The 27,624-nt window shown below is 35.7% G+C and overlaps 1 protein-coding gene across 3 annotated transcripts in view; it reads right to left on the reverse strand.

The window, feature by feature from the left end:
- Positions 1-27,624, reverse strand: part of LOC110038728 (D-3-phosphoglycerate dehydrogenase) — a 62,320-nt gene that overhangs the window by 12,815 nt on the left and 21,881 nt on the right. For 2 of the 3 annotated variants that reach the window (XM_020743620.1, XM_020743622.1), the window contains exons 6-9: positions 14,954-15,076; positions 14,754-14,903; positions 14,619-14,660; positions 12,279-12,491 (exon numbers count right to left, since the gene is read on the reverse strand). In XM_020743620.1, coding sequence (XP_020599279.1) covers positions 12,279-12,491; positions 14,619-14,660; positions 14,754-14,903; positions 14,954-15,076 — 528 coding nt within the window. The remainder of the gene's footprint in view (positions 1-12,278; positions 12,492-14,618; positions 14,661-14,753; positions 14,904-14,953; positions 15,077-27,624) is intronic. The other variant, XM_020743621.1, reaches the window with a different exon arrangement.

Here is a 27,624-nt window from a genome sequence, read left to right on the forward strand (position 1 = left end):
CTTATGAAATTAAACTTCTCTTCACAAACGACCAAATTGAGCTCGATTTGGGGGAAAATGGAGATGCCTGTGTCTAAGAGGTGTGTCTCAATTGGATGCATGCAGAAGCTTCAGTGGAGTCTGACGAACCTCCTGGAAGTGTTGCTTTGATTTGGTGAAAGGTCTGGCGTAGAACTCCTCCAACAGGTGATGCGGCCTTGGTCTTGAGCTAGGTTTGAGTGGCTGGAAGAGGGGGCTTTCAATGGGAAATTTCCTCTCTTTGGCTGGGGAAGCTCAGGGACATTTCAATTGGAAACTTGGTGGAGTGACAAAAAAATGCCCTGGAATTGAGCTCTGAAATTGGGCTCAAGCAGTGGGGAGGATGGCTGGAAGATCGTTGGATTGAGCTTAGGGAGGTTTGGAGAAGCTCTGGGAACAATTTGGCAGAGTCTCCCCAAGGTTTTGTGCACTCTCTATGTTTTGGCATGGGAGGTGGTGTTTAAATAGAGGAGCTTGGGGTGGCCATAAGGGTCAGCTAATGGGTGCAAAGCAGTGCTTGGGTGGAGGGGAGAGATGTGCAAGCGACCAATGGGGGTTGGACACATTGGATGAGGGCACTTAGATTTGAAGCACGGGCATGACTCTCTCGAGCTAGAGTTTTCAAGAGACTAGGCCGGTCGGACAGGCTAGGGGAGGTGCTCATTTGCCTCAGAAATCTCAGAGGAGTCTTAATTGTGGTTAACTCGGGGCTTGGGAAGGCTGGTGGAGGATCTTCCCTTGGTTTAGCCACGATTGGTAAGAAACCCCTGAAATCAAGGGAACCTAGGTCCATGGCTCATGTAGGTTGGGCTAGGTGGATCTAGCCTGGCTCTTAGGGTTCAAATTTTGGCTATTGTGAACTTGGCTTGGTCAATTCGGGATGGTTTGGTCAAATATATGGCTTGGGTTCAAAATTGGGGCTTTAAGTTAAACTTGGGTCTAGGTTGGGTTTATACTAGGGTTTATATCAAGTGATTGATCAATTTGGTGTGAATGATTGTCATGAGAAGTTTTGAAAAGGAATTAGGTAGTTATGAATTGATCAGGAGGATCAATTTGGGGACATTTGGCTCATGGTCAATTTTAGGGCATTTGGGGTAGACTTAGGTTTGGATTGGCCTAGGCTTAGGTTAGGGTTAATTGATGGTTCAAATTAGCCCAAGAGATTTTCATGAAGAGTTTAGAATAAAAAATTGAGAGAATTGTCTAAACTAGGAGGTTCAATTTGGGGGAATTCAAAGCTTAGGCCAATTTGGGGGCTTGAATTTAGTTTCAAATGGGTTTAGACATGATGAATTTGAGTTCAGAATTGAAATTGGAGAAATTTGAGATCAATTTGGTGGAAATTTGGGGTGATTTGAAGACTTTAGGCATTTAGGGGCAAAATTGAAATTTTGGTCAAAATTGGTCAATTTGGTCATATTGGACCAAATGGATGGTCAAGAAAGGTTTTAGGAGACATTTGGTGTGATTTTGGAGAATTTAAGAATTTTTTTGGGAATTTTTGAAATTTTTTAGGTATGAAGGGCATTTTGGTAATTTTAGGGATTTTGGGGGTATTTGGTAATTTTTTAGATTTTGGGGTGTTTTGGGTAGTTTGGATGGTTTAAAAGATTTTGGGTAATTTTTGGACAAAGTTATGTAATTTGGGCAATTTTGAGGATTTTAGGGTTTATGGATAATTTGGTAATTATGGGAAAGTTTAGGGTTAAAAGGCTAAAATTGGGGATTTAGGTATAATTGGAGCTCAATAGGATGCAAGCCCTAGCCTAGGACTAATATTTTAGGGGACTATCCACATGAGTTTCCAAAAAGAGCAAGCAACTAAGCATATTTGATTAGGGTTAAGGTTGTGAGTGTAAGTGAGAGGTATCAAGTCTATGTGTGAGACGACCAAAATCACACCACCCAGGGTCAACCCTAAGGCCAACAATCCTATGGGGACTCCTCTTGAGCTCCCCCATATTAGCTCAACTTATTAAGTGCTAGAAGTTAGAACCAACATGTGGAACTTCAAGATGAGCAAGGGTTCCTTTATCAGTCCTCTGGGAATAGTCAACAGGAAAGTCCTATGACAAGATCCTAAGCTTCTAAGGAAAAGATTAGACCTCAACCAAAAGTGAGGTCAACAAATATACATATGAAAAAATAGTTTTATTCGATATTGACTAGCTATCCTCACGGGCTCACAGAGTAATGAATCAACAAGAAATCACCAGATTTCTTTAGATTGGTATTGACCTTCGCGGTTTCAAAGTATCAGTTAAAACCAACTATATTAATATTAAGAAAATTTATTCGAAATGATTGCATGTTTTTTTTCCCTAAAAAGTAAGCCTATTTGATGTTCACACCACTCTTGTTGCCTAAGATGTTATACATTCACATAATAGTTGTCTTTACTTGTTATTCTCATTGCATGTCCCATTTTTTGTCATTTATGCATTAATAAATAGTTGTTATTTGATATATTTGTTTGTCAAACTCACTCCATTATATTTTGAATAAGATGTTTTATTCAGCCACCGGTATAATCGTCTCCATTAGAGCAGACTTGGTAGTTTTATATTTTTTGTTTTGGTATTTTCTCAATATTTTTTTTTAACTGTGTTTTAATTTTGGGCTCTGTGCAGTACTTTATTGGTTATTTTCTTTTTTATTCAGTTAGTTTTATGTTTTCTTTCAATTGCATCAGTGGACTGTTGACCTCATTTTTGGTGAGGTCTAGTCTTCCTCTTAGGGTTTCGGATCTAGCCTTAGAGATCTCCCTTTGACTATCTTAGAACCTTAGAAATGGGACCCCCCGTTTTAAAAATTCAACCCACTTCTGTACCATTTTGGAGTTTCGCGTGTGGTATCAACTTCTAGCAATTAGAAGGATGAAACCAACATGAAGAAACCCAAAAGGGATTCCTATAGAACCTTTTGAGCCTTAGGATGGCCTTCTGCACAATTCAATCTCCCGCGCTCACAAACTTCGCAATTCAGAGAATCGACGCGTCCGATCGCTACAATTCACATCGCTTGCACTGTTACCTGTCGAAGACTCGAATAAACTTTTTGAAACGATCGTTCACGAGTTGAAACTTCGTAAAATTTGAATTTCGATCGTTTTTTACCCGATTGTCGACAACATCGTCCGAGCGACCCCGGATGACAAAACGGACTGCACCGGCGCGTATGGAATGTCGATTTTGCCTATGGATGACACTCATTTTGTTACGACACCGCGCTGAATAAATCGCATATGATTTAGTATATATATATCCTCTTTAAGCCCTAAATCCCTTAACGCACGCACCCGAGCTCTGCCTCTCTTCCCTCTCCCGTTCGCGTGTCTGGCATTTCCCTTTCTCGGTCTCGAGCCAACCGAGCTCCTCCTTCTCCACGCGAGAAAAAGTTGACTTCTCATTCGTCCTTGCTCGACACTTTCTGCCCGTGGCCCTCGTTCCCGAAGCCGTGTCAGTCTCTTTAAGCTGTGATTTTCCTTTTCTTGGTAGTTTGACTCTAGGAAGCTGGCTCCCTGGTACACTTGAATGGAAAACTCTCTCTTCTTCCCGATACTTTCCTCGCTGCCACTAGGCTTGCCGCTTGGTCCTAGATGTTTCGGGTTGTTCGCCTTCTGTGAGCAGGGAATGCGTCCTTTTCTTCTTTGGCCCGATTCGAGTACCGTGGTGGATTGGGTGATCTTCTTTCTCTTCCCCTCCCTTCTCTGGATAAAAACATAGTTTCTTTTAGGGTTTTGGGGGTTGTTGAAAAAGTTTGCAAAAAAAAAAAAAGAGAAGAGTAGAGATTTTGGCTGTGAGAGGAGTTCAAGGAGGAGATTTCTATGAGGGAATCTCCTTGAGGTGGTTTCTTGTGTTGAAGTGCTTTACATTTGCATTAAGAAGGTACTCTTCTCCCCCCCCCTCTCAGTGCCCTGTTTCCTTTCGGTTTTCTCTCTACCGAGCCTTTGAACATGACTCTGTTGGATGATGCAGCATGCTAGTTCACGTTACCTTCATGTATTTTTGAGATATTCACTTTAAGAGCATGTGAAAGATGAAATGTGAGCATGTTTCAAGGGTGAGATTCGATTAATTGCTTAGAATGATGCAAACATAGCATGATATAAGTGTTCTTCTTTTCTCTATTAGCTTGAGATGAAATCGTAACATATTCCTATTACTTTGAATAGGAAGGTTGAAACGTGGCTTTGAGATAATTTTAACTCCTCTTACAAGCATGTTGGGATATGTATTATGAAGCTTTTCATCCATATTTATTTTTTTTATTATTTAGCATGTGAATATTGCTCTAACTTTTAATGTGGCTTAGTGTTGGAGGTCTCAATTGCAGCTCGATTTTTTACCCTTGCTGGGTTCGAGTTTTAGCCTTGCTTGGCTCGGTTTGGTCTTTAACAAATCTAAAATTTGATGAAATATATGTGGGTTGCTCCTTGGCTTGGGATAACTCGGTTTTACCTTAAGATGGCTGGAGTTTTAATTTCTGTTAAAGCTTGAGTTTTTGTCCCTGCTTGGGCCCTGTTTTAGCCTTGAGTGGCTCGGTTTCTGGCCTCCGTCGGGACTTGGTTTTGCCTGCTCTAGTTCTTGTTCTTTGCCTAATTATGAGGCCTATTTTGGCGTGAGATCTATATGTTGCTGGTTATTTCGAGACTAATACATCTGCAGGCTTTTTCCTTAATGATTTAAGGCTGATTTGGGATGTGGCGTTATTTGTTTTGGCCCTTGCTGGACTCGATCTTATCTTTGGGATAGTCCTGTTTCGAGCATTTCTTGGCTTAATTTTTTTTTCCTTTTTTTTCGGTTTGTCTGGGTCCTATGTCTGGCACAACTCATGGTTTGGTTTGGGCTTCGATGTGGCCCTGTTTGGGCTTGCGGTGTGGTTCAACTTTGATTTTGCCAGATTCTGTTTTGAGGTGATGTGTGCCTTGGCTTGGGAGTTCAGTCGACCCTCTTTGCTTCCCCTTTCCTTTTGGCAGCCTTGGCCTTGAGCCTTAACTTGTTGTGCCTTAGGTTGGCTGTGGTGAGTCTTAGCGGCTGCTCCTTCCTTCTCCTACCCGTGAGACTTATTGAGGGTGTTCAATTTGATTTGGCTCTTCTTGTTGGGCTTGAATAGCTTGAACGATTATGGAGGAATCAAGTGTCATCCAAAAAAATATATGTATGTGCATTATCTATAAAATGAGTTGATTCGAAATGACTTAGGCATATTTCTTGAGTCTTACTTGGGGAAATTGGCGCTGGTTTGAGATGATTTATGAAAACATGTGCATTCACTCTCCTATGTATATCGAAACTTGTAACGGATTGATTTGAGTTTACCTTAGCCGTGAGCCCCTTCTCCTATGCCTCAGGTTCGCCTTAGCCGTGAGACTCACTTGTGGTCCTTTGTGGGTTGCTTTGGCCGATAGCCTTGGCTGCTGGTCCCTCTATTTTATTGACCCCGGCCGTGAGCATTTATTTAGGTTCTGTGGGAAAATTTCACGTTTATTTGATATACGAGACTTTTTATTAATTCGAAAGTGGGAGAATTTTGATTTCGGCATGAGTTTGGAAATATTGGTGGTGGTTTCCCAAGGTCACTTTCTCTTGAAGTTTGGGAGATTTTAAAACTCATTTTGGAAAAGCATTTGGTGAACTTGATCAATCCTACGTCTTTGGGGTTTGGGAAAATTAGCGCAAAGTGACCCTTTATGTTTTTAGGAAAGACCTTGGGTCTTACTTTTCCAGGTCTTTTCGATACGAGTTTTGAGAACTGATCCATTCTCCTTTTTGGTGTTTTAGATGGATCAGTGTCTCTTCTCTCTCACTCCATTTTTGTTCTTTTCTTTCTTAGCTCTTTTTTACGCTTATGTCCGATGCATAAGTGTCCACGTATAGTCTTTTGCTATACGTGAAATCATCAAGCAAGGTCGCAAGTAGTCGTTTTGGGGCGTACGGTGGTGATGATAAAGGCACACCGAAGATAGAGCAGAAAGATGTCCCATCCTATAACATCAAGATCCAGGTATTTGATGAAAAATATGATAACGATATCCTTCACCGACATAAATCTAGCGGGAGTTGGCTTGAACCTCCTCAGGTTGTTGGCAGTCTCATGCCCGACAGTGTAATTGATTCGTGGACAACGAAAATTTCTAAAAAAAAAAAAAGTTCTGATAAACTATTTTCAAGCAAAAACATACTTTTCTACGAAACAAAAATTGATAACTCTTCTTTGCATGTTTAAAATTTGTATGCATGTTAAAAATATAAAACATACTTTAAAGCTGGTTGTCCACCTGATGAATACCATTTAGGCTGGGAAATACCCCTCTAAGTGAGGTTCAAGACACACTTCTAGACTAGTGGCGGTTTCTATACAATCGGGTGACCGAGTAGCCTTTGTGGACCCTCGAGAATTTAATCAAAGCTTTGGGACAGGGCGCTCGTGTTACTTTTCCTTTCTTTCAGGATTTCTCTAGAATTTTTTAGGATTTTCTTTTACTTGAGTCTTTTTCGTTGATTTCCTCGAGTTTTCTGTCATGAGTCGTTGTTACACTCTTCTTTGGATTTTTTGGATGACGTTTTCTTCCGGACTTCGTTTTTGAGATACACTTAGGCTTGCTATACTTAAGGAACATCGGATCTCACGTGCGTACAGGTTTTCTTTAGATTGTACAGTACTTTATTTTACTGTTTCTACTTGCTACCGTTCTTCCTATACAGCATGTTATATCATTTATGTTTCTACCTGCTACTGTACTATATAGCATATTATATTATTCATGTTTCTACTTGCTACTGTTCTTCCTGTATAGCATGTTATGCTGCTTTTGTTTCTACCTGCTACTGTTCCACATGCATCCTACTGTTTGTCATGTATTGCACATTTTATATTATATAGCTTTAAGCATACCTTCTTTTATATAGGACATTTAGAGGACTACAACCATAGGGCCTTTTGATTTGACACCATAACTGGACACCCTAGAAAACTTAAACTCGTCACGTCGGGGAGCTTGGAGCTAGGCGGTGGGCAGCACGGCTATCTTCAACAGCAGAACATGTCTTCCCCAATAAAACCATTCCTTTCCTAGAAACTAAACAAGCCATAGGATTTTGAGGTTGTTTGTCTAGCGCAACATAAATCCTCACTTTATCTGTTAGGTCTTTTGCACAGTCAGACTGCGCAATTTAAGCCCTAACTCATATTAGGTTCCGATGTTGTCGTCCGATACGACGTAAACCCTCATATCTTCCAGGCGATTTGTGTGACCATGTCACGCAAATATAAGCCCTAATTAAATAAAATTGGCAGGATAAAACACTTTAATAATTTCTTCTCGAAACTGAAGCCAAACCATAGGATAGACTGGGAAGTCACCAGGGTTCGCCTCCGGATCTACGACCTCCACTAGTTCTTTCTCGTTTGGATTCCTCAACAATGTTCCAGATTCGAGTCTTTCCCCTTTACACATCTCCGTCTGATTCCGTTGAAAAAGTTCTACCCTTTTGACCTTTTTGAAGATAATATTCCCTGGTTTTTATCGAGAGTTTTCTTAAGTGACTTCGGTCATTTAAGATGTAATTAACTATGGGGGTTTGCCCTTATAGGAAGTTTTTCCGAACCCAGCCTAAAATAAACCTTATTTAATTCTTTGTATTAAATAGGGGAACTTGTCGGCAAATAAAAGTCTTGTGTTTATCCCTCGGAATAGATATAGGATTTGAGGTAGAGCGCTCTTTCATTTAAACTGTGAAAAATATGAGGTCAATTTGATTTCATATTTTTATAAAATTATATATATATATATATATATGTAAATTAAAACGTCCTTCCGAAGCGAGCGACGGGATTTCACTTCCAGCGACCGACAGCTTCTTACGGACAACTTTTGAACAAACCACTCACAACCTTTTAACTTTACCCCCTTTTAGCGCCGACATGGACTATTAATTATGAAATAAAATTTATATTTATTTTTTTATCACAATTATTATTTGCATATAATATTCTTTTTAAAAATACAAAATAAATTCAATTCATTTCATCATGCTCTGCGATGCCGAGATGCACTGCCTTATGAGCCCGAGTTTGACATTATATCTTTTAATCCATATTAGAATCTATAACATTTTTTTCTGCATTTGAAATAATATGCAAGTATATCTTAAAGCTATAGTAAACAAAACTTCATATTACACGTTGAACGATCACCTTGAACCAATCAAGAGAAATTATCATGCATGCGTCTCCAATCCAAGAGGGGTACAAACCAACCTCTAAATAATTTTACAAACATTTTTGAATGAATGACTAGATTGACCACCAAACTTTTCTTGTAATTGCACTTACGACCAACTCTCTTATTATAATTCAAGGTAAAAGTAGCTAAGATAACTTTTCTCTTCTAATAGCTCGAATTTTCTTCACCCACATCAACTAATTTTTAACTTCAATTGATCCTCCTATTCTAGAAAAGAGAGACGGCATCATATCCTTAAATAACCTCAAATATTTATCCATATGTTCTCATCCACCACTACTACTATTACCTTATAGTGAGAAAGCTTTAATCAGTTGGGTCACAATAGTCATCATCTAATTAAATACATCAGTACTAACAATAATATTCTATGGCATTCTGATTTCTTTTATGTTATATTGTCCAACTTGTTCTTCCTGATTAACCATAGATCTGAAATAAATACAAAATAATCTAATTAAATTAAAGGAACTTTTATATCATTCTTAGTATAAATTTATTTGATAATTCTAATGGCTCTTTCGATCAGACAACAACAAAAATAAGCCTTTATCTAACTATGTGGGGTCGATTACATGAATCGTTTTTCACCATTGAGTGTCATATTTAGATATTTTTCTAATAGATTAAGATATGTTTTATAGAATATGCACAAATCTTTTTAGCTCTACCTGTGTCTTTCCTAACATAAGTCAAATCTAGAACATCTACTCTCCTAACTGGATCATGAGATGGTCAATGTTTAGCATGACAAAACCATCAAAGACGACTCTCTAACCTTGTCCGCCACTAGAGCTACACCAACCCTATTACGGATATATTCATTTCACGTTGTCTCTAACTATCAAGCCACTCATCCACCTAAGCATTCTCATCTCAACAACACTTAACTTTGTTTTATGCTGTTTTAAAGGTCAACATTTTGCGCTATAAAGCATTGCAGGTCTCACCATCTTAAAAAATTTTCTTTTAATTCTAAGTGGTACATCTCTATCACGCCATAGTCTCGATGCATTCCTCCATTTCAACCAACCAGTTTGAATTATACTAATAACATCCCCGTCTATAACACCATCACTTTGAACAATAGACCCAAGATATCTAAAATGTTCACACCTTTGAATGATTTGATCACCCATAGTAACAACTCTGGCACTAGAGCTACTACAACTAAATTATAATCGCATAAAACATGCTATACTGTATGTGATTATATTGAATTTTAACACTTAATAATATTGTCAATATTTGTAATGATTTAAACTATCAATCATGATTTTAGTAAAATTAAAGCATGCCTTTATACATACAAGAACTATGACTAGCATGTTCAATCATGATTTTAATAAAATTGAAACATGCCTTTATACATACCCGAACTATGAATAATATGAGCAAAATTATAATTACTCACCTTAAATTTTGAATGGTGATACAGTCAATTAATCCATATCGTCTACTTTCTCAAGCATAGTACCTAATCACACAATTTATTTGTTTAATCGTAATGGTTTAAAAATGATATTATATTACATTCCTAAATCATGGACTGTAATTAAGTCATCAAATTTGAAATTTAATGTCTATAAGTTAACTCTAATATACATCTCTTAATTAATCTCATTAAAGCATATAATTTATTTTTACATATCTTGCTCCTTATTTAATCCCCTGGCACCTCCGATTGATTACTTCATTTGATCACCTCTATCAATCTATTATTGTACTCCAATCAAAATACTAGAACATATATTTACTTGAGTTTAGAAATTTATAAAGAATAGAAAAGTTACTAAAAGATTTTACCTTGATTACACTTTTAGCTCCTCGTAACTCAATTTTTTTTTCACTTGATATAGTCTGGAATCTATCAATTTATGATATTATTTCTTAAAATGTAACATTTAAAATTACAAAATTTAATACAAAATATCCATAATCATTAAATTAAATATATAAACTCGAAACTCACCTTATAGGTTTCGGATCGGATCGACTCTTCCTGCAAAATGTGAATGCTCGCACCAAATTAGCGTACGGAGCTCCCCCTTCGATTTTGGTGTCTTATAGATTGAATTTGGCATCGCAAGTGGAAAAGCATTTCACAGAGGTCTTGCAACTCAGTCAATCTCCTAACTTCGCAGTTTCCCGCTCGCAAGTGAAAATGCATTCAGTGTCCTCTCCCAGCTGCGGGCATCCCTCCTCCGTCACCCACAAGCTTCACCTCCCACGCACACAAAATAACTCAACAACATGGTTCATACGCTCAAAAAGGAACTCCATCTTCCTCTCCCTTGTCTCCTAATCACTGAACCATTTTGATGGTTTCATTTGAATAACCAACACTGTTGGTTTCTAAATATTTTATTTATTATTATTATTACATTTTCAATGATTACAAATATAATTTTAAAACTATTGAATAATCATTCTGATTATATAAACTCTGAAACAATTCTATACTGATTTACCATGTTTGACTAGCATGCATATGTTTTTTTCCCCCCAGTTATCTTACTATAATTTAGTGGCAGAAGTATTCAATGAATTGCTGATGACTAACAACAATTTAAATTATTAATTTTAAATTTAAATATTAAATAAGAAAATTAGTGAAAGTAAAGAAAATGTTTATAAAATATCAGGTCAAGCTAGAGAAATGAAATTATACATTCAGAATTGTTTTACTGTTAAACTGATTCAATTTTTTATCGCTTGTCTCTTTCTTGATTATTTTAATGATTACTTCAGTTAATAATAAAAATTGTCTTTCACTGTCTGAATGCCTGTATTCACCATCGTAATTCCAAGTACGTGAATCGAGTTGTGACAGAGAAGTCTAATACTATGTTGAAAATTAATAAGATATCTATAAAAAACATAAAGTGGTATAAGGACAAATCATGTGTGACAATAAGGAAAAAAGAAAAAAAAAACAAGTCTAGGTTAGTAATTAGATAATATTATCTTCCTCCAGACGGAAATTAGTTAAGAATGAAACTAGGATGCCTAATAAGCACGTGGTGGACCATTGCAGGATAAGACAAGGTTGTTTTAAAAAGGAACCAAAATTAGGAAAGTTGAAGGACCCAGCCATCCAAATTTTTGTGATTGGATGGCTTCGACTACTGTCCATGCAAGATTTCTGCAGAGGTTCCTGAATTACATTGGATGCCATTAACATTCATATCTGTTGTCCACCCTCATCACTATAAAATCTGGATTCTAGAAAATTAGCAAAACCTAATTTCTCCTAGATTATTGCATGGTAGCTAACCACAGTATGTGTTCAGATAACCATGTCACCAACAGGCAAGGTTATATTACATAATCAATAGCTACCCAAGTTAATAAAGAGCTTAGAAATTGTTTTCAATATTCAGAGTTCAAATAATACTTGCATCAAATTTGTGCTTCTGCCCTCAAATTCCAAAAGGAAAAAAAAAATTTAGTCTAATATCCATGTTCATTATTTAGTCCTTCCATATACTTGTCCATATAATGCCATCTTTGCATAAGGCGGTTAGAAATTTCATTTTATAATCGAAAAGATCAACATAGAAAGTCTAGTTAGTACTCCATAATGAGACCTGTATTAAATTTAAGTACAGCTGGAGTAAGCAAATGGATCCCCATTTACAGGTCATCGTCAGTATTATAACTTGAGCCCAATGACAAAGGCTTCGCTTCATCTAAGCTCTATTCCCTCTACCATTAGTTTCTATCGAGCCTTCAGAAGTGTTCGTGAGGACCCAGATCTAATTAAAAATGCAAAACAGAATAGTTTGTTCACTTTAGTCACTTTTCTTCACATTAATGCAGGTACCAGCACTTCAAGAAATTTAACACATTAAATTTATAGCAGTGAACTGGCAGACCTTGGTAATCTTTCACAAATTTTTAATAGTGAAAAAAATAGGAACCAAAAAAATAAGTAAAATCTTTAAATTAATTAGAATATGAACAAGAAAATATCTAAAACAGTTAGAATATGACGAAATATACAGACCTTTGCCATTGCTCTATAAGAGAACTCTGTTACTCCTGCGACATGCGGTGTGATCAAGACATTTGGAAACTTTAAAATTGGGTCCTCGGGATCAAATGGCTCACTCCAAGCAACATCAATAGCTAATCCACCTAAATGCCCAGACTCCAGATGCCGAAGGACTGATTTGTAGTCTAGTATCCCTCCTCGGGCAACATTTACCAAAAGGGAACCCTAAAGAAAACAAGAAAGGTTATTTTAGTACATGGCATTACATTTTTAATAATGTAATTACCTTTGATAAGCCATTTAGAAGCAAATAAAATAAATTAAAATGCCCTCTTGTATCCAGATAAATCCCACAATAAAAAAAAAGATATTATTGATCTTTCTAGTAGGAGAGCTTGCAGGCTTAGGATCATCACTGTGAGTTTGGACAAAACCCAACTTGTCTGGTTTAAACTCCAATTTGATAATCTTGAAGCTGCCATGACTTATGTTTGCATTCAAATTGCGATTTGTAATTGCAGGCTATCTATGAGATTTTAAGGAAACAAAAATATGTGCACCGATATTATAGTTGAGGTATTTCTATATAATGGAGAAGGCATGGCGGAAAGCACTATAAGAATTTCACTTGCAACTCTTTTTTTTATTTTTTTAGTTCATTTTTTATTAAAAAATTGCTGTTCGAATTGGTTCTAATAAAGACTACTTAAACCAATTAGACTTCTCATGTAGAGCATCTAACCTCCATCAAAATTAATAACTTGAAATAACAGCAATAGATATTCAGTTTACACAAGAAGATAAAACTACATGTAGAAAACATATGCAAATTCACCAAACAGACAGTGCGTGTGAACTTCACGTCTTTATGACCACAGTCACGAACATTTCAAAAATACCATAATCATATTATTAGTTTTTCAATTTCCATCTTTTAGGGGCTGTTTGGTTTGCTGAAAGTAAAATGTAATGTAAAAGGTTTGATTAGCTGAAAATGAAATATAACATAAAAGGTTTGCAGAATACTGTGAATATAATGTATTTGAACTTCTTCGAGTTGTTTGATTCGTTGTAAAATAAACATAGGGCTTTATATTTTTTGTTTGGTTTGAAGTAGATTAAAAAATGAATTTCATTTTTTTTTTTTTTGATGGCAACAGAGCGAGGCCGGCAAGAGGTTGACAGCAATGGGCTTGGCCGGCGGCAGGCAGCGAACTGTGTGGCGGGCGACAGGCTGAGGCAGACGAACTGCTGTGACGAGCAACTAGGGGATACGGCGGCAGGCGGCGATGAACTGCGGCGACGGGTGGCAGCGATAGATGGCTTGCCTATAACATTTTATATAAATAGTGTAATTCAAATTCTGCCTAATCGGTCAAATTCCAAATTCAGCCATAATGAGCTACGGTAAAAATTTTAAATTCATTCATTTTTTACATTGTATTTGTAATTCTTTATACGAAACAATAATTTTCTCAAATCCCTACAAAAGAATTACATTACACCACAAATTCACTCTATGTAAAATATGAATGGATTTGAAGTTTACACCATAGTTTATTTCCGCTAAATTTAGAATTCGACCGATTTGACCAAATTTGAATTACACAATCATTTAAAATGTTACAAGCAAGCCACTGCTAGCCATCCACCACTGTTGCTCGTCCGCCGCCGGGCTGGCCGCTGGTCGCAGCCCGCACTCCATGTCGTCGCAGCCCGTCCGCACTCCATGTCGTCGCAGCCCGCCCGCCCTCTACACTGGCCACCCTCTGCCCTCTACGCCGCTAGCCACCGGCTGGGCACCTACAGCCATCGAATAAAAAAAATTTATTTTGAAGTATACTGTTTTCAATCTGCTTCAAACCAAACAAAAAAAATGTAAAGTCCCCACATTTATTTTACAATGAATCAAACAACTTAAGAAAAATTTCAAATACATTGTAATCATAGTACTCTACAAACATTTTACATTACATTCTATTTTCACCAAACCAAACAGCCCTTAAAGGTTTTTGGAACACAAATCACCATAAGCAAAATTTATCAATTATTTGTACATTAATTTGAAAAACCTGATCAAGCATTCAAGCCAGTTTTGAACATCATTGAAAATATTTTAATTGTTCCAATTCACAATTTAGTCGAATGATTCTCTCCCATGGAAGTGAAGGCTTGGTATAGCTACTGTCTAAATGTAAGGGAGCCCAGTGGAATATATAACGTGATAAACCACTGGCAGAAAAAGAAAAATGAGCGATATAATTACCAAAAGTAAGAGATAAACGAATCAATGAAATGTAGCTATTACTATAGTACAATTATTACTATTAATAAAACAGATAGCTCACAAACCTTTTTTAGAGAAGAATGAAACTTCTCATCAACGATACCAACCTAGAATTTTCATAAATGATGATACTATGTTAGAAATTAAAAAAATCAAGAAATGTTGAAAACATAGAGGGAATACAGAAAGAGGAAACTAACGGTCTCAGGATTTAAAGTTAAGCAAGTGACAACAATGTCAGCTTCACCAGCAAATTCATAAATTTCATGTGGACCACCCTTCCGATCAACCAGACCATCCACTTCATCACTTTTTTCATTTGATGCTAGCAATAAATCAATCAAGAACTTCTGTTTAAAATAAATTTCTATCGTTTTTACATGTTTACAAGAATGCAAACCTTACAATAGAATTGTGTTGACTTTGGATGCCAATTTCTCTTAGTTGCAATGATCGTTACACCAAATGGTCTCAATCTCTTGGCAAGTTCAAATCCAATAGCTCCAAATCCTAGTATAAAAACCTAAATGTAGGAAAAGCTATCAAAGTATATTATAATATCCAAACTTGCACTGACAGTAGCATTTAAATGGTAGATGAAAAAAAATAAAGAATGAGAAAAAATGAACATTTAACAAAGTTGGAAGAACGAGAACACGGCTGCTATATCATAAATGTTGAGCATAACTATGGGTATTAAAAGGTAATAATAATGGGTCATAATATCATTTCTTACTGATAGAGTTTCAAGCCAATACGCGAAGGAATTTATTCAAGTAATTAATGGGTACAAAAGTAAAAGACTTCAGGTTCTAAAAGAAGGGAAAAAAAAAACCCATTAGAAAAAAGATAAAACTTTAAGTTTACTGTTGTGACTTTGTAGCTTGTGCGGATGAAATTGCCCTCATGTGCTTGTTAAGCAGATCTTTACTGACAAGCCAAATGAACAGCCCAGGGAGGTTATTTTGGTACAGTACCATCAATGAGAGATTATTAGGCAGGTTTGAACTTAAAGCAGCCTACCAAACTATGAGGTGAGGTACCCTAAGATAGGTATCAGAAGATGGGATCCATTCAGGTAGCAGCAACTTGAATTCAATTTCATAAATACTGAAATTTCTAGCTCCCCAATTATAATATTGATATGATTGGCACACATAGTGGGTTGCTTGGTCGTTTAGATATTACGAATCAGCCCGGGACTTAAAATTAACTAAGGCATGAATAGAAAGTTAAATGATGAAATTTTTTTTTTTTATTACTCTATTTCTATCACTAACAAATTAATATTCATATATTAATTTAAAAAGCCACTGAAGAAAGCAATTATATTTACTAAATAAAAGGTTACCTTTCAAGTTTTTTTGCTTTCTGTAAAAGTATCACATTTATTATTCATCTTATTCAAAAGCTTAAATCTAAAAAAAATATTAAAATAAAATAATAGGTTAATTAAGATAACTTAGTTGAGTAATCACTTTTCTAAAATGCAGTAACACAAGGAAAGAAAGCAATATGTATATTGATCTCTCCTAATATAATAATTTATAGCATATGGTCATGATGTATGCTTATGGAAAAAACTCAAAAGCTTCTACATGTATTTTCTTTTACTTTACTTTTCAAGGTGTAATCTCTTGAAATTTAATATACTTCATATCTTAACATTTATATTTGTAATAGAAGCACCGTCAAAATATAACATAAAACATCCTAACTAATCTTACCTCATCGGCACAACGGTTCATGATTTAAATTACATGATTATCTGAGATGGAAATATGTCTACTCGCCTCTGATCGATATTCTTCCGTCGACGGCGCATAGTGGATAGGATAATATCTACGTGAGAGTGTATATTGGCATCTTCTGTCTGTACCATAAGGGGGTGAACTTCTTCTATTAGCATGCACATACAAGCACCATTTGATTCTTCATTGAATACATTTTCTTCTTATGAGACATTACATTTATCTATTAATGAATAAATGTACTTGAGCTAAATCTAAAGATCATGAATAAACTGGTATCTACACCTATATTAGAATTCACATGTCATGTAACAATCTATATATATGCACATCTACTATAATTTAAATGTCATTCAATAATCGAATAATTTTATAGAAAAGTTATTGTGCAACTATTTAATATGCATATTTTCCTATCTAACAATATGAAAAATCAACTATAATCTAAATCTAACGATAATAAAGCATAAATGAGATTAAACATACATTTAGAAAAAAAGTAAAATTATTATAATTTATAAATTTAATTGCTAACATTAAATTTTCAAAAATCTCTTCAAAAGTTTATTCATCCACAATAACACTAGATATTAATTAATATAGCTCCAATTTAATACCTAAATATTATTTAATTTTTTGCAAAACAAATCTAAATTAAACAAACTATATCTCTTACCTTAAAGGCTTAGTATTATTTTCTCACACACAAGGCTCCATATTCACCCTGCTAGTTGCTCTAGTTTGATCTTTATTCTTCTGCATATACTTTCTCATATTGTATTTTAATTAAATACTTAATATATTCAATTAAATATGCTAATTCAAATTATAAAATTAAACCCTTACCTCAGTATCTTTCTTCTTTCTCCTCCAATTTGAGTATTCTTCCATTGCTGATTTCTAATTTAAGAAAATTAATATTAATCATTAATATGTTTTCAATTTACTAACAATTTAATAAATAATAAAATTCTACACTTACCTCAAATATCTGTTCTTCTTTTGCACAAACATTGACCTCAATCTCCATTTTTTTTCCATTTAAGTTGATCATTTAACCATATTTAATCACTGATATTAGTTCATAATGTTTAGCATAATTTAATAACATTTAATTAATAAAACAAAAAATTTGTATAATTAAACCACGGAACCTTTACCTTCACTATTGTCAACTTTCCTCGATCCAGTCAAAGTTCATATTTTTATACATTCAAATTCTGATTTTAAATTCATAAATAATATTTAATAAAAATCAAATAATATGTAATAAAAAAATATAATAAAGCACTGATCGGATGCACTTAACAGCACACGCGAGCTCCCTTTTTCCATTCCTCCTTTCCTTTGCACGAGAAGCTATCAAGCCTCCTGCAAGAGGCACACCTTTCGTGCATCACGTTCGGCGCACACGACTGCTCTTACTTCAGCTCGGCTAGAGCTTCCTCCCTCACGCAAATAAACACACGTTCAACATTGTCGTTCATCCCCACTCCCTCGAAACAACTGGATGATGTCGCAACATGCGTCTCTCGAGCACATAAATGGTGTCATCAGCAAGGTATGAGATTTCTCCTCCATGATTAGGGCACAGGCTTATTCCTCTGTTCTTTCCCACGTCTTTTTCTGCTTCTCCCCTCCCTTTCTCTCTCTCCCACCCTAACTTCCTCTATCTAGCTTTCTATCTCTAGTCCAAATTTGTCGTTCATGGGGACTCATGGAAACAAAGAAGATCAGCTTCGTTTTATTTTCCCATGAGCATCACATCGCCATGAAATGACAGATATTTTAAGTTATTTTTAAGTTAATTAAAATTTAAAATGGGTTATTACACGGGCTCTCCATATTAGATCTTGAAGCAGTTGAGGAGGTCAATCTACGTTGTGATCTTCAATAAGTACTTCTGCAAGCTGTGGTCTTAGCCTGGTATTCAACATTAATTTGGTCCACTATCAGCCTAGAGTGATTGAGGATATTGAGGAGGCATACCTCATTTGCAAGCAAGAAGCAAGCCAAAAGATTGTTGTGCTTAACCTAATTATTTATTTTGGGAAGATCGAGGTTAGATTATAAGAAAAAATCATCCCAATATGGCTTCTAAAAATATCATAACCCCTGATACTAGTTCTAAAGGTGGCTTCTGTGCACATTAGCCAAAGTTAGCCTTCCAAGGCATCATCAATTGTGGACAAGTACAATGAAGTCAGCATTAGAATGATGGGCATTGATGAATGTTCGAAACAGATATTTGATGTCGAGTTCACATAGTTTGATTGCCCACAAAAGAAATATTCATGAGTAAATAGGCGTGAAAATGCTATTTTTAGAAGTTCATCAATAGCCACAGAATTTGATGTGCCCGAAAGTATAGTCATCCTGGGGTTTGAAATTAGCAAGGCAGAAAGGTTGATCAGATAATGAAAATAAAATCTAACTATCTCTAAATCCAACAATAAATTAAAAAGGAGACATAAATTGCTAAAATCAAAACAAATGTTAAATAAGATACATTAGCCTAGTGTTGTCCCGTCTACAATACATAACCTCTCTTCTTTATCTAATTTTTACCTTGAATATTTGATAACATGAGTTTTATAAAATATCTCGGTAGGCTAATTACATATCTAAACCGCAGTAACTCAATGAAAAAAAAGTAATATAGATGTTAATTTTTTCTATTACATCATAGAAAATTATGATGTTTGTTATGACCATTGTCGGGTCCCAAACCACAGATGTGAAAATCGAGGGTTCCGTTAGGTAGTCGACAACCAGCATAAAATTTATCGAATGAATCATTTAAATCCTTGTGTAAATGTTAGGGTATCCTTTGAAAGCAACACGATGTGGCCTAAATACAATAAACAGTGTGCAAGGGCGGTTACGCCAACACCCGAATGTTGTGTCATTTAAGCAAGGGTTCTCACATTACGGACGGATCAGGTAAAAAAATTAGTCCATGAAACTAATATTGGGATATGATCTTAGAACATAGGTGCTCTCACGGGTAAATTAAAGGAATTAGTTAATATTATGGTTCATAGTAAGATAAAAATTTTATATATTCAAGAAACTAAATTAGTTAAAAAAAAGGCTAAGAAGATTGATAGTTTAGGTTTTAAACTTTGGTATTTAAGTATGAGTCATATTATAAATGATGTAGGTGTATATTATAAATGATGTAGGTGTAATTATAGATAAGAATTTGAAAGATAATGTTGTAAGACTTAAAAGAATTGGAAATATAATTATAGCTCTTAAGAATATTGTTGATACTAAGATTTTTTATGTTTTAAGTGCCTATGCTCCTCAAGTAGGTTTTAGTACCAGTTCTAAAAAAAATTCTAAAATAACCTAGAAGAATTAATACAAAAAATAAGTCCTGAAAAAACAATTCTTATTGAAGGAGATTTAAATGGGCATGTTCGTAGAGTGATAGAAGATTTTAAAAATATTCATGATGACTATGATTTCAGAGTGATTAATGAAAAATGCAGAACCATATTAGATTTTTCTTTAGCATATGATTTTGTTATTGTTAATAATTTATTTAATAAAAGAAATGAGCATATTATTACTTATAAGAATGAATATAATAAAACACAAATTAATTATTTTCTTATAAGAAGAAGAGATCGTCGAGAATTTAACGATTGTAAGATCATTACAAGTGAAAATTTAAAAGCTCAACATCAATTATTAGTTTTGAATTTTAAGATGAAGAATTATAAGATAATGAATACTAGGAATCATTGTTCTAAAATTAGATGGGAGCACCTAAAAGATACAAATAAAATTATTTTTATGAGAAACTTCAAGATTTCAAGATTTGGGATGTTCATGAAGAAAGAAATTATATGTGGGATAAAATAAAAAATACTATTAAATAAGTGACAAAAGACGTACATGACGAATCAAAAGGAAAATTTTTTATAAATAAAAGTAGTTGGTGGTGGAATAATAATGTACAAGAAAAGATAAAATATAAAATTTGTGTTATAAAATTTAGTTTACATGTAAAAGCTTAGAGAATTAGGAAAAATATAAAATGACCCGTACAGAGTAAAAGAAAAATTTGTGATGATAAAAAAACTTTTCTTAGTTATATTTATAACATATTAGATATTAATAAGGGTGAAAAATATATGTATAAACTAGTCAAACAAAGAGAAAATAAAAATAAAAATTTAACTCAAGTAAAATATATTAAAAATGAAAATTAAAAAGGGTTTTTCTTAGAAGAAGATAATCGACATATGTGAGTTAGTTATTTTGGTAAATTATTCAATGAAATTTTTGAAAAATACAATCGATCGTAGTAATTTTAATATTGTTAAGCATAACAAAATGTTTTATTTTTACCATCACATTAATAAAAAGGAAGTTGCGGAGGCTTTAAAGAGAATAAAATGTGAAAAATTGTAGGACTTGATAATATCCCAATTGAAGTGTGAAAATATTTAGAAGATCTGGGAGTTTCTTGGCTTACTAAACTCTTTAATATTATATCAAAAATTAAAAAGATACTTAAGGAGAGGAGGAAGAATATTTTGCTCCCCATTTTTAATAATAAAGGGGATGCATAAGAGTGTGCAAATTATAGAGAAATTAATTTGATATGGCATACTTTAAAAGTATGGGAGAGGGTAATTGAACATAAGTTAAGATGTGCTGCAACGATATCTCATAATCAGTTTGGATTTATGTCGAGCGGGTCTACCATGGAAGTTATAAATTTATTAAGAAGTTTTAGAAGTACAGAGAGAATAAGGAGGATCTACATATGATTTTTATTGATTTAGAATAAGCGTACAAAAAAGTTTCAAGAGAATTCCTTTAGAGAGTTCCAGAGAAGAAAGGTGTTGATATGACTATATTCAAGTCATTATAGATATGTATACTAGAGTTATTACTTATGTTCGAACAGAAGGAAGATGGACCAAGTATTTTCCTTTTTTAGTTGGATTACATCAAGGATTGGCATTAAGAATATATCTTTTTGCTTTAGTTATGAATGCTCTTACTGGGCATTTACTGTAGGATGTACCTTGGTGTATGCTTTCCACCGATGATATCTTTCGTGTGAAAAAGACTAGAGAAAGAGCTCAGAAAAAACTTGAAATATGGAGGCCTACATTAGAGTCTAAAGGCCTTCGCTTGAGTACAACTAAACTGAATACAAGAAAGTAATTTTATTAGCATGAGCTCTTGTGGAAAAGTTGTAACTATTGGTGTTCAAATCATTAAAAGGTGTGAACATTTTAGATATCTTAGGTCTATTGTTTAGAGTGATGGAGATATAAATGGGGATGTTATTAGTTAAATTAAGTTTGATTGGTTGAAGTGGAGGAATGCTTTAGGCTTATTGTGTGATAGAAAAGTACCACTTGAACCAAAAGAAAAATTTTATAGATGGTGGTGAGACCAACAATGCTCTATGGCGCAGAATGTTGGCCTTTAAAAGAAAATCATAAAACAAAGTTAATTGTTGCTGAGATAAGAATGGTTAGGTGGATAAGTGGTTTGGCATTTAGAGACAAAATACGAAATGAATATATCTGCGATTAGGTTGGTGTACAGTGGTAGACAAGATTAGAGAGAGCCGTCTTAGATGGTTTGGACACATTAAACGTCAACCCTTTGATGATCTCGTTAGGAGAGTAAATGTTTTAGTTTCTACTAATGTTAAAAAAGGCAGAGGTAAACCTCAAAAGACTTGGACTTATTGTATAAAAAAAGAACTTAGGTTTTATTTGGGGCAGCTGCAGCTTATTGAATAATCTGCTGATAAGCAGATTAAAAATAATCTGCTGATAAGCTAGGTGCGGTGGCTATTACAAATTTTTATTTTTTTGGAAAAGTCAGACTGCAGCCAGAAAGCCACCGCACCTAGAGGTGCGGTGTGAAAATGTTGTTTTCTGCGTTTTCAAAACACATAAGCTGTCAAAACGCAGTTTACCCAAACAGGCTACGTGCGTTTTCAAAACGACACCGCACCAAATAAGCTGCCCCAAACAAACCCTTAATCTATGAGAACTGAATGAAAATATGATACTCAATAGGACACAATGGAGAAAAAAGATTCATGTAGCCGACCCCACTTATGAGATAAAGGTTTGTTGCTTTTGTTGTTTTGTTGTTGTTGTATATCATAGAAAATAATAGAATAATTTAAAACTATTAACAACTTTTTCTTGTGAAAGTAATCTAAGTTTTTTATATGTATTAACTTTTACTTTTTTTTTTTTAGGTTTAATATTTCAACTTTTATTGTACTTATTCTGAACTTGTACACCTATCTTAGAAGCACCATTTAAATATAAATTAACAACTCATTGGCATACATATGACAGAAAAAGACACGCATGAGATAAAAAATATACATGATATGAGAGATATATATGATGATTAGTTACACATGAAGTATTTATGTTAGTAGACACATAAAGAAGTCCCAGAACAATGTATGCTATGAAAAATGAAATAACTTATATGTGAATATTTTTATGTTTGTATGTACATGTTCACAGAAGGATTTCACCTCCTAATGGTACAGGCAAAGAACAATTGTGTACCGGTGCGAGTAGAATTTTTCTACCACCCCAGATAATTGTGATGGTTAGATCACTAGTTGCTATGCCGACATGATAAGATCGGTCAGGGTCGAGTATATTAGAGCTTACCTCCTTAGACAACTATAATGGTTAGCTTACTAATAGTTGTGCTGACAGGATAATATCGGTCAGGGTCAAGTAAAGCTGAGCTCACCTCCATAAATAATTGTGATGACTACATTGTTAACTGTTGCGCTGATGAGATAATATTGACTAGGAGGCAGGTAAGGTCCTTTCCACCCTAGATAATTGTGATGTTTACATCGCTAACTGTTATGCTGACAGAAACTGATGTGTCAATGTCGGCTAAAGGTGCATTAAGTTTTGTTGACAGTGATCCCCAAAGAGACAAATATTTACATAAATATTATAAAGTAAAAGTAAAGATAAAATAAATACATATAGAAGATTTAAATGTTTTTATTAGAAAATGACATTGATACATGCATTGAAATATAAGCTCAAGTCATCAATGAATTGAGTAAGTTTTTGAGAAATTATTTCTTTTAGTTATCGGAGTTAAACCCTAGTTGGTCGTTGTTTTGCTCCTAACCCTTTTGCTTTGCCCCGCGCTCAACCACCTCTCTATCTCCCTCAGCTTCCACTCCCGACTCCTCCAGGTTGCCGCTCTGCCACTCTCGTCTATACAAGGATGTCGCTCTGCCGCTCCCATTTCCACCAAATCGTCGCTTCATTGCTCTCACCTCCACCAGACGGTTGCTCCCTCACCCACCGCTCCCTTCTCTTCCAGGCAACAACACCCTTTCACCCCTCACCTGACCATCTGGCCGTCGCTTCCTCACTCGGCCACATTTCTCACACAGTCGCACCTCTCTCTCTCTCTTATGACCAGCCGCCACATCAAGAACTTATCCGCCAATTGAAGGAGCCATTATAGGGGGGCGATACCCCATGAATCCTGAGGAATGGATTCATATGATGATCTTGATCTTGATGATGAGAGAAAATAAAATCAGATCAATAAGAGAAAGTTGCGTGTGATTTGTGTGATCTAAACTTGGATTATTGTGATTTAGGATGTAAGGAGATGAAGATAGTGCATGAGGTAAAAATTTGGAGCTTTTGGGAAAGATAGATGCTGAGGTTCTGAAGGTCTTGGTCATGCTCATACAGAAAGCTAGCATCTTTATAAAAGTCATTACCGCAACACGTACTCCAACGCGGTTGAAGTTAGATCTCCCTCCAGTAGATTGAAGCTTACAAACAGGCCAAATATCTAAGTTGGTTGCGTTGGACCGAGACTACTCTAGTAGGGAAGAGACTAAAGGGACATCTTACGAGGGATGAGCCAAATCGTGATAGTATTGAAAGGGATGAGTGGCGGACCACACACGCCTAACTTTAACCTAGTTATTCAACTCTATGGTTCATCGAAAGACTCATTAGTGGATGACATTCGAAATGTGAGGGGCATCTGAGCAAAGCTAAAGAGGATCTATGCTGGAGCTGCGAACGATATGAGGGTGGTTTCGGATTAAACCTGAGAAAGAGAATGGTACAAGATGAAAGATAGATTCAGGACTACTCCACAAATCTGGAGCGGTTGTGGGCAGATCTTGATCACTTCTCACCGATATAGAACTGTGGTCATCCAAGGTGCATGAAGGGAAAGATCTTCGCACATATGAGTACTTTGCAGTTATGGCCCATATGAACCCGAATTTTAATCAAAGGAGATCAGTCCTCCTAGCCCAGGTGACGATTCCTTCAGTGGATAAGGCTATCCTTGTGTTGATACAAGAGGAGAGTCGTATGCTACTACACTCTGAGCCAAGTGGACTTCGAAGTACGAGATCAACTTTCGTCGTCTCGAGCTCAAGTATGACAGATGTCTAGAGGGAGACTCACAAGTACTATAACAGTGATAAAATAGGTCATCTGAGTAAGGTCTGTTCTAGGCCACCTAAGGAGAGAGATAGGTGAAAGTTAATAGTATGGTGGTCGTGGTCATGGTCATGGTGGTTGAAGAGGTGGAAGAGGGGGCTACCAGGAAAATCTGGTAACAATGACAAGAGAGAGATAGATGTAATATTTACTAATGAGAATCATGAGCTTCTGGAAATGTTGAAGAGGAAGCAGAAAGAAGTGATGGGGATGAGGATGCTTTCACCTAATCGTCATCAAGAGGTAATATTACTACCGATGAATACGCTGACAAAAGTACTCGTGATACACATTTTTTTACCTCTACTTCTACCATAAGATCATTAAAATGGAAAGTCAATTCTAATACATCTCGACATGTGACAGGTACTGTCAGAGAGTTCTCTTCAAATACTCATTTAGCAGTTCTAAAGAGCATCCAGATTGTTGATGGTAAAAGACAGTCTATAGTTGGTAAGAGTATAGTATAGTGTATCGATTCAAAGACTTCGTCCAAAATTTATATGCATTTTTCTTTCCTGTGAACATTTTATCCATTAGTGACATTATTCTCTAACTAAAATGTGTTGTTTCGTTTGATATTCCTAAGGTGATCTTTCACGAGAAAGAGATGGATCAGACACTTAGGACTGGAATGTGACATAATGAACTTTGGTATTTGGATAAAAAGAGAATGAACTCCGTTTTCACAACCGGGGTAGAGAGTTTTGGAGCAAGGGGATCTGGGAGGAGAGTGGAGGATGTGTTACTACTACATCACAGAGAAATTTGATACTCTTGTTTTTGTTTACTGAATTGTTTGTATCTGTCTTTGTATGAAAAGGGAAATAAAAAAAAATTTATGTAATGCTTATGTTTTATAACTCTTATATCAGTTCTGAAATAGTTATTGTATTTTTTATTTGATAATTTATGAGATGCTTATGTTCTACAACGCTTATGTTCTTAGGAGCCAGAAAATGCAGTTCTGAAATAGACTAAAGGAGAGCGGAGGGTGCGGTGCATATAAGGAGGCAGAAGCAAAATGAGGGAATAATGCCTACAGTGCCACTCGTGCTAGCAAGTTTCTTATCTCGGTCTACCCTGACTTGAGACATACTACATCCACCTCAAACTTAGAATACACAGTTGATATGATTTCTATTCTATGTGCTTCCAATGCCATGACTTTAAGGAGGACCTCTCGCAGCAATGCAAGACATCCTTCTGATCATTTTGGATGGATGACATTGCTTAGTTTGTTTCATACTCTAACATATCACATGTACATAAAGCATTCATTGTGTTTTTAAATACTGTCTCTATACCCAAGTATTGGCGGGTAACTAAGGAGGATCCCAAGTAGAAAGCGATCATGCACGAAAAGCTTGGGGCTCTAGATAAAAACCAAACAAGAGGCATAGTGGCACTACCAGCGGGGAAAATAGTTTGAATCTTTAAGGTAAAACAAAATCTAGAAGAGAAAGTGAAGTGGTAGAAGACGTGATTAGTAGCGAAAGGGTATAATCAAACATATGACATTGACTATGACGAGACATTTGCACTAGTAGCGAAAAGAAGCACAGTGAAGGCACTAGTTTCCCCAAGCACTGAATGATGGTTGGAGGTTATACAATTGGATGTGAAGAATGAGTTTATTCATGATGAGTTACTGGAGGAGGTGTATATGACGATACAACCAGGATTTGGTATAGGTCAAATAATGCGCAAGATGTGCAAGCTCAGAAAGTCTCTTTATGACTTGAAGCAATCTCCTTGAGTCTGATTTGACAAGTTTAGAAAAAATAAGATAGGCACGGGATATCAACAGATCAATGTCAAGCATACAGTATTCTTTCAACAAAATGAAGGTCACGCTGCTATGCTTGCTATCATGTTGATGACGTGATTGTCACTGGTTATGATGAGAAAGAGACTGTTTAACTAAAGGTAAAATTGGGCAAAAAATTCAAGATGAAGGAAATTGGACAACACAGATACTTCCCTGGGATTGAGGAGGCCTGTAAACAAAAGGGGATGGTCTTTTCTCACAGGAACAATGTATCGGATCTCCTCACAGAAATAAGCATGTTGGGATACAAGTCTGCAGTCTTTTCCAATTAACCAGAAGGCTAGACTGAGTGTAGAGCCAGAAGAGCCAATTGATCGTGAGAGGTACCATAGATTGGTGGGTCGTTTGATTAACCTGTGCATCACGTCTAGACATCTCATTTGTAGCGAGTGTGGTGAGCCGCTAAATGCATGATCCAAGAAAGGGGCATATGAACGAATTGTATCAGGTTCGGAGGTACCTGAAGAGTGCTCCAGAGAAGGGGTTGATCTTTAGGAAGAATAGGCATATAGACATTTAGGATTTTGTGACTCTAAATATGTGAGTTGTGCGGATAACAAGAGGTCCACATCCGGATACTACATGTTCGTAGGGGGGCAACTTGGTTTCAAGAAACAATTGGTAGTAATGAGGTTAACAACAGAAGCAAGCTATAGGGTCATGGCCTTAGAAGTTGCCGAAACGATGTGGCCGAGAGCCTTGTTGGTAGAGCTCAAGGTGGACCAAAGAGCTCAAATAAAATTGTGTTGGAATAAGTCTGCAATCAACATTGCCAACAACCTGGTGCAACACAATAGAGCCAAACATGTGGATATTGATAGGTTCTTCATCAAGGAAAAACTGGATAACGGGCTAACGGAGCTAGGTCATGTTGCCACTAAATAGCAAGTGGTGAAATGCATCACCAAAAAACTTAGCTAATTAGATTTGTCTAGATTATGTGACAAGATGAGCTTAGTAAATATTATTT

This window comes from Phalaenopsis equestris, unplaced genomic scaffold (genome assembly GCF_001263595.1).
Source record: "Phalaenopsis equestris unplaced genomic scaffold, ASM126359v1 Scaffold233643, whole genome shotgun sequence".
In the NCBI taxonomy this organism is placed as follows: Eukaryota; Viridiplantae; Streptophyta; class Magnoliopsida; order Asparagales; family Orchidaceae; genus Phalaenopsis; species Phalaenopsis equestris.